Raw genomic sequence first — 12,645 nt, 5'->3', positions numbered from 1 at the left:
GAGCCGCCAAACGCCCCTGACATGACTCATGTAAGCACTACGTACTTACATCAGTAAGTACTAACCGGGACCAATGGCTTAATGTGCCTTAATAACTGTATCTAAATTTATGCACAATAAACATCTTTATTTCTCTCTTTATCTCTTCTAAAACACGGAATTCTTATAAAAAAATCTTATAAAAAACAAAGGTATACCAAATATCTAAAACTAAGCAATAATTTTATTAAAATCAAGCAGGAGTCAGGACTGATACAAAATGTAGCGACTTTTCGACTTTCGTTATTCTGGCGGCCATATTGAAAAATTGCTCAGAGAAAACAAATGGCCGACGTCGGGTTGACCGGTTGGAAAATTGAAAAATACCTAAACAAGGAGATTGGGGCCAACCCACTCATGTGCGAACTTGGTGCTTTTTTACATAAAATGAAGGGTGAAAAGGGATCTCTCTACAACACAATATAGGCATAAATAAGTAGGTTTTTAAGAGTTTACTATGGACGAAGCGGGTATTGCAATTTTGTAGTCATCATTACTAATTTAAGAACCACGCTCTTGTCGGTGTATCATTCTCCATTCTTGTCTATCAGAGGCCAATTCCTTCACTTCCTTATAGGACACGACGTTCACCTTCTCTTTGATCTGTTCCATGTAAGCTCTTCTTGGTCTTCTCCATTCTGTCTTTCCTTGTATTCTGGCGGGAGCGCCGGTTCCATCCCCGGTAGCGGATTTGCACCAATGAGTTATTAATCTATCTCAAGTGCAATTTTCACTAACACATTATAGACGCATTAGAGACATTATACCCGCCGCATTACAAAACGGCCCTGTTTTTTAAAACAGCTAGCCGTAATGTAATACAGCGGATTACACAATCCGACTGCGACATATCTACCCACAATCTTTCTCATCTAATATGTATTTATACATCATCATCGTCAGCCCATTAACGTCCCCACTGCTGGGGCACGGGCCTTCCCTATGGATGGATAGGGAGATCGGGCCTTAAACCATCACGCGGGCCCAGTGCGGATTGATGGTTATTAACGACTGCTTATGCAGCCGGGACCAACGGCTTAACGTGCCTTCCGAAGCACGGAGGAGGTCGGCGGTTGTATTTATACAACTACCTTACATATCCTACATAACACATCACATTAAGTACAAGCTTTTATCATGGATTCAGGCAGTATCGCGCTCAAATAGGAACATTGTATCCTCCGGTATTCGTTTATTAAGTCACGGTGGAAATACGCCGAATTCCAGCAAATTTCAGGAATATCAGCCTGCGATCGAAATATTCCAGGAAATGTTTACTCGAACATTCCATCATGTTATTCTGGCAAAATAGGTACTTTGCTAAATAGCAATGCCTGGCATCCAAGACATATACCGGGTGACTCTATATGTACTCAGCACTCCCCATTTGTCCGGCCAAGTAGTTAATGCTGTTTGTGGCAAATTTACTATAAGTCGCGTCAAAAAATAACCTAGCCGTTATATTTTAGATACGATAACTTTAAGAACACATCACAATATAACAGTATCAAGCAGTGGGAAGTATACAGGGTGTCCTAGACGTATCCGAATCACCCCCATGTATGTTCATCGATTATTTATTAGATATATACTTACATACACTCACGTCTCTATTCGCGTTATATCTCTGGTCTTGACACTATTTTTTGGAACACTCTGTATAGGCTGTATTTATTTATGTTATAGAATCATCATCTTTCCAAAGACATGTAGAAATAATCCGAAATATAACACATATCTTTATTAAAAAAATAAAAGAACTTCTCATTAATAAATGTTACTACAGCACTAGTGAATACCTTAATGATACTGATGTTACTATTTGAAAAGATTCCTCCTCTCTTTTAAACTTCTATTTTGTTGTGCCCGAAAGGGTCTATGAAGTGAAACTCATACATGTAACTTACAAACTTGTACACCATCATAGTATGCAAATAAAGAATATTGAATATTGAACGTAATCTAACGACTAAATCCCAATTGGGGTAGTCAGAGGTACATCCATCGCAAGTTGAACTAAGTACCCACACTTCACCGAGCTTTCTATTAGGCCAACGTGATAGCTGGTGAGCCGTATCGCCGTCTATGTGTGAAAACTGCACTTAAAATAAATTAATAACTCAAACATATCCGAAACGCGTATTAAATAAATCGAATCTTTTCATAACTTATGGAGATACAAAAGCGACACAATTTGCTTTCTTCTCGTTACTTGATAAAATAAAATGTATTTTATTTTTTGCACAAGATGAGGACCGAATTTCAATATAGACGTGTCAGTTCGCGAGTGATATACTGGTAGTGATAAGTTCGGAAAAGCTTTTTGAAGTTCCATTAAAATTGAGAATTTGAATAAGATATTTTAAAAATAAATAATTTATTCACATTATAAAGTCTTGAACAGCGAATTCAGAGGCTTGACGGCCACTATGGTCCAGTGGTCGAGCGTTCTGCTCACGATCCGCAGGCCCCGGGTTCGAATCCCGGTGGGGACATATCACAAAAATCACTTTGTGATGCCCACTTTAGTCAGGACATTACAAGATCCGTGCTTCGGAAGGCACGTTAAGCTGTTGGTCCCGGTTACTACTTACTGATGTAAGTACGTAGTCGTTACTTCTCGTCGGCTCAATAATAACCCTGACACCAGGGTTGATGAGGTTGGTCATCCGCATCACAACCCACTGAATCGTAGCTAATTTCAGTCAATTATTCAGAAGCCTCCAGGTTTGTCACAGATTAAAAACCTCCCCCCCATCATTTGTCGGATCTTATTCAAGTTAATTCATCGGACGTTATATGAATTATTGAAACGAGAAACTTCTTAGTTAATAACAACTTTTTTATTACATTACCGCTGGACATTTCTTTTTAAAATTGTTTTCGTTCTAATTACGAATTTCTTTTCTTTTATTTGATTTTCGGAATGTATTCAATCAAGCTAGACTGTAGTTATTTTAAATCGACAGAGGGATTGTGTGCTCTAACATGATGGACTAATGTTATGGGCGATAGGCTGATCCCTTATCATCATAAGGTTCATCATATCCAGCTTACGACATCGTATCAACAGTGGCTGCAAGTTGTCTTTGATTACTTGTGGCTCTGCCCACCCCATTAGGGATTACGGGCGTGAGTTTATGTATGTATGTATGTATGTATTTTGCTATCGTGTTTTAGTAGAGATCAATATAAGATATAGATGACAGTAGTATCTTCCGCATGATTTTGAGAATTGTTTACATTACGACAAAGTAATCATCGCAAAAATGTCATTACGAATATTTAGGTAAGTACGTAAGAATAGTAACAACGTTATCGCAAAGTTATGGTTATATGGGGACATTGTCGCAATCACTTTGTGAGACTGTCCTTTGTTTGGTAAGGACTTTTCAGGCTTGAGTTACCTGATTGTCCGAAAAAGTAAGTTGATTCCGTGCTTCGGAGGGCACGTTAAGCCATTGGTCCCGGCTATTGGCCGTAAAAACACCTCCACCAACCCGCAGTGGAGCAGCGTGGTGGAGTATGCTCCATACCCTCTCCGGTTGATTGAGAGGAGGCCTGTGTCCACCTGTGGGACGTATATAAGCTATTTATGTTTATGTATGTATGGTAACTATTAAAGTAGTGTTTATCTAACATGTTTTTTCTGAGTAGTCGTTTTACGATATAGTCATTAATGTAGTTAATCATATTGCTATCTAGAATAACTGAGACCAACCTTATCAGTGAGATGAAGTCGTGACATGAGTCGTGTCAGGGACCTTTGGCGGCTCAATTATAACCCTGACAAAAGAGTTGATGAGGTTGGTTATCCACCTAACAACCTATACCAGTCCAACACATAAGCAAAATACAATTTCAATAGTCTTAACAAATTCCAACATTAAAATTAAATGCCTTTTATCCAAATTACAAACAGAAATTTAACAACCATTATCACACGTGTCTGCTTAAAAATCTAATTAGTGAAATAAACTCCCAGATGCCGAGCATTCCCCGGAATCCCTCCCGGGAATCGAACCGGTAACCATTGGAGCTGTCCAATTAAATTCTACTCTCTAACCCAAGCCACGAGGAAGAATCGCAAAATTGTTAATCTCATTTGGAGAGGCAAAATAAATTAAAAATAAAGTAGGTGCTTTTTGCGCCTAGGAATGTTTTAAATCGATTTAGTTTAGGGTTTTTTGCGCTGGACTGAGAAGAAACCAGGATGCGTTAAATTGCTTATTATCTAGCAAAAGTCGGGTAAGGAATTCTATGCTAATTCAAATTCAAAAATATCTTCATTTAGTAGGTAACATAGTTACACTTTGAATCGTCATTTTTTACATAACGAACGTCTCATCCGCCTAAAACTACTGCAGCTTCTCAGAACCTGTATAGACGGGGAAAAGAAGCTGCAAGAAAAACCTCGGCACAGGGCCCTAGACGTTCTTTAAAAAAAAAAAACAACATAAAATATTATTATACAAGGCCACTCGCCGTAAAGAGAGTCGCCGTAGCGCGGGTCGCCGTTCGGAAAGTCGCTGTCAACGCTACAATTCGAGTAATTTAGCTGCCTAATATCAGTTCTCAGACAGTTTAATCGATTCACACAGGAAAACAAAGCAACAATAAAGTGCTGTACGGTCACGAGCATTAATATGTATACACTTTGGTACCATGTCACATTAACTTTTTTGACAAATTGAACTGTAAGTCTCACTAAATGTCAAATATGTTAGTGCGACAGAGTCCTAAAGTGGATACATTATATTGCTCATGACTGTTCAAGTTTAGCAGGGCTAACATGCGCAATCATAAATGTGCGCAGTGATAAAATCATCGATCGATTCAATACATTTTATCTCTTCTTCTATCGTGTGGGTTGTGAGGTGCATTACCAACCTCATTAACCCTGGTGTCAGGGTTATTATTGAGCCGCCAAAGGCCCCTGACATGGCTCATGTGACGACTACTTACATCAGTAAGTAGTAGCCGGGGCCAACCGCTTAACGTGCCTTCCGAAGCACGGATCATCTTACTTAATAAATTTTATCGAAATCTATACGTTTGTTTTTTTCCCTAACATGCGTGGCACGTGATTTTGTTCGTATTTTGACAAAACGACATGACTTATTTGAGTTTGATATTAGCACCAATCGACATAACTACATAATTATATCGTCAGAATCGATAAAATGACCGTGACAAAATTTTATCACGGTGCGCGTGAGCCCTACTGAATTCAAATTCTGATATTCAATAAATTTACATTTATCGTATTTGGAAATTAGCATTCGTTCATTTCGGAAATGCGATAAGTGACGTGAAATAAAAAAAAAAAAGAAAGAAAAATAATATTTAAAAAAATATTTTAAGAAATAAAATAGGTAATTTAATTAAAAATTTTTGGAAATGTTACTAAAATTTAATCATCTAAGCAATGATTACTCAACCCCGTAAGTTGACATTAGCTAACTTATCGATGAGACATCCAAAATATTAGTATAGTTTAAGTTTAATATGGAGTTTTTCCTGACACAGGCAATTTGTTGCTTAAAAGGAAACTCCAATAAACTAATGTACGACTGAATTTATAACTATACATTTTTGATTTTTTTTAATTTATTTTTTTGATATATTATTCTTAATTAGGTACACAATTCATTCTTAAAACGTTAAAGGATATCTATTACTAGCGCTTCTCTTGTAAATGAATCAATCTTCCAATTTTTCTTGCAAGGCAAGTGACCAAAACGGAGATTTTTCACCCTATATTATTGAGTCCCAAATGGGCGAAATTTCCCCCCACTTTCTCCCCCTGAAGGGGTGTGGTAGGGGGGAAAACGTCCACGTTGGTAAGAAGAAAAATATTTGTTGAGTAGTTTCATGTTACAGGTGTAACGTTATATTGTATTGTTGGGTTTATCGAGAGTCACGTAGATTTGGGCTGTTGAGGGCAGTGACTTATGTTACAAAGATATATTGTGTCTGTTATTTTTACATTGGATTGGGGAGTCATATCATATAACGAAACATTTTTTTGCATGCTACTTTAAGCGAAATGTGAGAAACTATATTTTTTATTACCTTTACTACCATATATGTACCACATTGTTTTGCAATGAACGAATTTGAATTTAGAATTTGAATTTAATAAATTGACTGGTTGCACATAAAACCTCCTGGGGCCTGTTTAATAAAACTTACAATTGTAAATTACAATGACAATTAGATGTACATTGCGGAGTGTGTGATCACGAATATTTTGCAGTTTCATATTAGCTACGTAATGTACATCAAATTGTCGTTGTAATTTACAATTGTAAGTTTTATTAAACAGGCCCCTGGTTACATGTCGTTTCTGTAGTAGACCAAAAACGTCTACAAAAACATAAATTTTATAATTATGACAACTAATGGTTCATAATTTCACCACTGTTTACAAATAATTCGCTGGGCTCAGTGACTGAACTTTTGCTCTTTGATTGTACATATTGTTATATCAGGTACACACCATCTTATTTTATTTTAAGTTATAACTGCCATTTTCTGATCTGCCGACAGGCATAAAATTTACGAAACACATGTCATTTTTAGGCAGAAATTTAAAAATACCCAATAACCCGACAGAATCAAGTTGACAGCACACATCAAACGAGTTGCATACCAGCGAGATGCCTATTTTATTCGCTCGGGTTATTCATTCAGTCATTTCCAATTAACAGTTGACAATCATCTGTCTCTTTTCGAAGAAAAGAAAGAGTATAGATTTGAAAAATTCTCAGAAAAAGTGCAACAAAACATAACTGGCAACACTCAGGTAGGTTTACCGCGAAACTGAGCAGCCTTATCTGGCTGCCGGCCAAGATGCGAAGGTCAGGACGGCGATAGATGTGCAGTGTGACAACTGGTATAGCGGCAGTTGTGTAGCTTCCTGCCTTCCATAGCTTATTTTAGTTTTTCGTTCTAACATAACCTGTATCGGGCTGGTTTTCCCTTCAGGTTGCAAGGTCAGACGGGCAGTAGCTTCTGTTAAAAACCAGACCTGTTAAACCTTCAGGTTAAGTATGTAAGTGGACCCTGTGAAAACGGGATAACGATTGATTTTAGTTTTTAAGTTATAACATTTAAAAAACAAATTCACAAACTTACAAGCCCAAACAACTACATGAACCCACGTTTGACTAGCATGGTGGAGTATGCTCCATAACCCTTCCGGTTGGGGAGAGGGCTGTGCCCAGGAGTGGCATACTTTGTACGTCCCAACGTATGAAGGCTATTTATGTTATGCTATTTTAGTCTTGCCTTAGACTAAAACAAATGGAGTTCATTTAGGGTTTTCACGTAGTAAAAATTTTAACACCACATGAGCCAGCAAACGCGGTGTGAGTTACGAATAGATAGATATTTGATAGTCATTAAAACGGCCACATTGAAACATTTCATCTTCTTTTTTCTATCGTGTGGGTTGTGAGTTGCATTACCAACCTCATCAACCCTGGTGTCAGGGTTATTATTGAACCGCCAAAGGCCTCTGATATGACTCATGATTCATATAACGACTACACACTTATAACAGTAAGTAGTAACCGGGACCAACGGCTTAACGTGCCTTCCGAAGAATGGAACATTTCATCTAAAAAGTAAGATTGTATATGAACTATATAAAAGTAAAGAGGGTTAGAATCTGTCCAAATTGAAGCTATGCCACCATTTATATAGCTGGTGCGCGGGAAGTTTGGTGCAACGGGAATATTTATGAATAAGATGTGCCTCTAGTTTGCTTCCCTTGGCTTCAGCTGTCCACAACTTTGTTGGCAACACCGGCTAATAATTCAAGTTTTGCATTTTTGAAGCTGAGTGTAATACTTTGTACGTGAGAGGTTGTAAAAAAAGAAGAAGAAATACGCTTCTTCTGTGAAATACTCAATTTGTCGTTCTACACTAAACTACATAGTTTGAGATAGATAGATAAAATACTTACTTTAATGTGCACAATGGACACAAGATACAGATATAAGGACAACAGATACAGAAAGGCACAACAGGCGGCCTTATTGCTCATGAAGCAATTTCTTCTAGGCAACTTTGAACAATAAATATTTTTGAATTTTGCAGCAACACTGGTGTCAGGGTTGTTATTGTGCCCCGACATGTGGACAAGCTCATGTAACGATTACGTGCTGTTAGATAGAACAGAATCGATCAGCCTAATCTCGACTGACACGTCACTACGCTAATGAACCTCACAACAGTGGTAGCGTTTCTGTACTTTGACAGATATAATTCGTACCGCGCAGTAAAATGTTACCGTAAATGTATGTAATCCGTCATTGTATAACTATTCCTAGGAAATGTATGTAATTTCTAAAATCGCACGGAAATGTGTGAAATAAATTGTATTATACTTACACTTTACACATTTCCTAAATAGCAAACGGAAATGTAAAACATTTTAGATATTGGTGGGTACGCGGGGACGCATTTATAATTATTTAATTATCAGACTGATTACTTGCAAAATGAAAATTTGATTTTATAAGAATAAAATATAAGTTGAATTTGTGATACTTACGTTAAAAGTTAATAGATAGTTGATTTTAGAAGTTTTAATTAGTAAGATAATATGAACATATTATTATTATGTTACGGTATGACTGTTACCCGATTGTCTCAATAAGTGCTATACTTAACAAATAATATTATTAACAACGTGTTTTATTACAGAAAGCATTTACTTTATTATATACAAGGATAACTATGCATTAAATAGTCTTTCAAACAATATTTTATACATTTCCTAAATAGTATCGGAATTGTACACAGTTCCTAGGATTTATGTTTAAACACCATTCCTTGATTTCATACATTTCCGGTAACATCTTTATTGAATATTATAAAAAAAATCTATCCTATTCTATAATCACTAATTGTACTGAATTAGTCGTTCTAACTAATTTTGATGTTACACAGGGTGTTAGTGACGTCATAACGAAAATTTTGTGGGATGATACAGGCCATGATTCTGAGTTGACATCTAGTTGAATTTTCCATCGTAAAATTATGGATCGGAAAATAAATAAAAAACAAAAAGATTTTCATTCATTTTTTGACAGGAAATTCCACTTGATGGCCTGAATCATCCCTCTCAGTATTTGTTACGATGTCACTAACACTCTATCTACTTGTATGGCAACTTGTATGTTCTTGTACAGGGTGTAAGTTAATATCAAGTGGATTTTCCATTGAAATAATATCATCATCATCATCAGCCCATTAACGTCCCCACTGCCGGGGCACGGGCCTTCCCTATGGATGGATAGGGAGATCGGGCCTTAAACCATCACGCGGGCCCAGTGCGGATTGATGGTTATTAACGACTGCTAATGCAGCCGGGACCAACGGCTTAACGTGCCTTCCGAAGCACGGAGGAGGAAATAGTATAAAACTGAAAATAATTAAAAAAAAACAAAAATAATACATGAATTTTGCGACGGAAAATTCCACTTTATATCAAGTCAGAATCAGAATCTGAATCATCCCTCAAAGTTTTCGTTACGATGTCACTAACACCCTGTATATACATCTGCCATTCATAGAACTTATTAACAAGAGTATGTCACCTTTATCTTAAGCAAAATGTTTCCTGGATTTAACAAAGATTTCCTTCTAATACATAATTTAAGACGCTCTGACAGGGCCGTACACGTTCGTGAATAGTTAATTTGAATATCAAAGTGTGAAACGTTTCCGCTGTCACTCAGAGAGGACCCAGTAAGAGAGGGAGATAGGGAGCGAAGGACGGAGGGAGGGAGAGAGAAAATATTTATTCTTTTAAATAGGCCTTGAAATTTGAGAAGCTGTAGAGCTATCGTAGTTATCTGTTTGAGTAGTAGTGTCCCTTTATAATAAACGTTTCTTTCTTTCTTCTTCTAAAAGAGAGTGGGGTTGAACCGGCGACAGCTGTTCTCATACAAAATGCGCGTTAGTTTCCAACATCTTTCTTCCATTCCGTGGATTGAATATACACAAACAATATTGTAACAAAATTGGAATCGGAATACAATACGAGGAAGAGAAAGAATGAAAATAAATTCATAACTCACAATAGAGATGGTTATTTTTGTTTTCCCCGAACGGCAAGGCAAACGGAACTATGGCTATATAGCCATGTCTTATTTATTTGTTTTCTTAATGATGATAAATGAAATGATGAAAGGTGATGACGATGAATGATGAAACTTAAGCCCTCACCCTCGGAGCAGACTCCTACTCCGAACCCCAAACGAATTAACTCAAAAGTTCGCATAAACTTTAATAAGCTTAAGCGAAAATAGATAGGTACACTTTGTTTATTGAACATTTCGATATAATAACACTATCGCGAATGTTTTCCGACTAAATTAATGCGATCATTAACCACAAAACATTACTTCGTATTAATTATTTAGATTATTCAATGAAGAAAGCAACCGTCCCGTTTCCGTTCAAGTCAAAAAGTCCTCACAATAGAGAGTTGGAGATATATCAATCAAACGAACAAAAGTTGGCAGTTTACCAAGAGGCTTCTCTTTAGACATGAAATTGATATTATTGTTATAGGAATATTGATATTACTTCGCTACTACAAGTACAGTACGAGACCTACCTAGCGTTTTTATTATTTTTAATATGCCTTATCGTAGATTTGCCGCATATGGCAGTAGTGGCTTGGTTTACTTTAAGTTTACTTAGATTACTCTTGACATGTACCCTGTTTATCAAAACTTACAAGTCTACACGTTCATAAGCTACAAGTTACTCACAAGTACGTGTAAATTACGTTTACTTAAAAAAATATAGGGTTTGTAAAATGTAATTGCGAAATAAATATTGACACTTGTAACATACACAAACTCACAAACTCGCGCTCATAAACCCTAATGGGGTGGGCAGAGCCACAAGTAATCAAAGCCAACTTGCAGCCACTGTTGATACGATGTCGTAAGTTGGATATGATGAACCTTATGGTGATAAGGGATCAGCCTATCGCCTATAACATTAGTCCATCATGTTAGAGGACACAATTCCTCTGTCGGTTTTTACGACATGCCCGGGAAGACAAGCAGCTGAACGTGTTCTGTTTTTTATTTGCTCCCAGAACAGCATAGAAGCATAATTATAATTATAAAAAAATACAAGACAATTTCTTGTAATACAGAGCTTGTACGTTTTGAAAAACACGGCACTGACCTTTCTTTAAATCATCATAGATCTCTGCCCTGTTTACCAAAAACTTACAAACCCTGTATGTATTATAAACATTTTTTTTGTAAAAAAAAAATAATTATTACAAGAATGTGTTTATCAAAAATACACTTGTAAATTACATGTTACAAGTGTCAATATTTATTTCACAAGTATATATTAATATCCCTGAATGTTTTTGATTTTAACGTAATTTACATGTACTTGTAAGTAACTTGTAGCTTGTCAACGTGTAGACTTGTAAGTTTTGATAAATACGGCACTGATCACAGTGTGTACCATAAACTAGAATAGAATATGTATATTTACAACTAAAGGTGTCAAAAATCCGTACCTGTTAGCCAACTGCCATTGAAGGGTTTATATATTAGCTGCGTGAGCGATTGCAGCGTGGGTCTGCGCCCGCGCACGCGGCCTCCGTCGCCGGCAGGGGTGAGCAGCGCGATGCTGAACACGATCAACGCCAGCACCGCCGCTATCACCAGCAGCGCTATGAGGATCCCGCGCCAGTTGCGCTGCGTAGGAGTTGATGCTGCCAGTTCCTGGGGGAGAGAGAGGATGATCATTATACTTAGATTTATCATTTATTGAACTTCACTCCCACAGTCAAACCGTGCAATTGGTTGCCCGAGGCTTGTCTTTTTGAAAAATAATCATTTTATTCTATTCTACATACGTAAATTATCGCCTGTAATCCCTAGTGGGGTGAGCAGAGCCATAAGTAATCAAAGACAACTTGCAGTCACTGTTGATACGAAGACCTAAAATCATAATAATATGATGTACCACCTTCAATATTATTCGACGAAAAATTCCACTTGATATTAACTCAGAATCATCGTCTGAATCATCCCACTCAATATTCGATACGATGTTGCCAACACCCTGTATAGTCTAAATTATTCATAATCAAAATAATACCTTCACTAACGCTGCGATGCAATTATTTCATTAAAATTATTTGATTGGTGTCGGTTTGTCTAGATAGCAATATGTATAACTAAATGCATTATGTCAGAAGCCTATGGTGGCTCAGTAATAACCCTGACACCAGGGTTGATGGGGTTAGTAATCCTCCTCACAATCCATACGATAGAAGAGATAATCCATTAAAGAGTATTTTTTATCGCAGGTAACAATGCGGTTCAAAATTCCTTTCAATCCTATTCCACCTGGGAATCTCGATCCCAAGTGTCCATGTGTCAATGGCATACGAGGTCAGTAAAAAACAATAAAACTCAAACTTTTTAATACAACAGACTATAGCACTAACCTGTGGTTGTTACTAGCTTTAATAGTAAAGCCAACTTATACAGGTGAGGTCATTAAACGTGTTTATGTTGGTACTAAACAAGTTATATGACCTTACGA

At 37.0% G+C, this 12,645-nt stretch overlaps 1 protein-coding gene across 12 annotated transcripts in view; it reads right to left on the bottom strand.

Moving 5' to 3' along the window:
• LOC126376484 (inactive dipeptidyl peptidase 10) overlaps positions 1-12,645 on the bottom strand; it is a 147,237-nt gene that overhangs the window by 64,371 nt on the left and 70,221 nt on the right. For all 12 annotated transcript variants that reach the window (XR_007567723.1, XM_050023886.1, XM_050023894.1 and 9 more), the window contains one exon: positions 11,609-11,816. Coding sequence is in view for 11 of the 12 variants with exons in the window: in XM_050023886.1 (XP_049879843.1) it covers positions 11,609-11,816 (208 nt within the window). In the remaining variant the exon portion in view is untranslated. The remainder of the gene's footprint in view (positions 1-11,608; positions 11,817-12,645) is intronic.

Source organism: Pectinophora gossypiella, chromosome 21 (genome assembly GCF_024362695.1).
Source record: "Pectinophora gossypiella chromosome 21, ilPecGoss1.1, whole genome shotgun sequence".
NCBI lineage: Eukaryota > Metazoa > Arthropoda > Insecta > Lepidoptera > Gelechiidae > Pectinophora > Pectinophora gossypiella.
The sequence above is the reverse complement of the archived record's forward strand: the minus strand, read 5'-3'. Positions and strand labels throughout refer to the sequence as shown.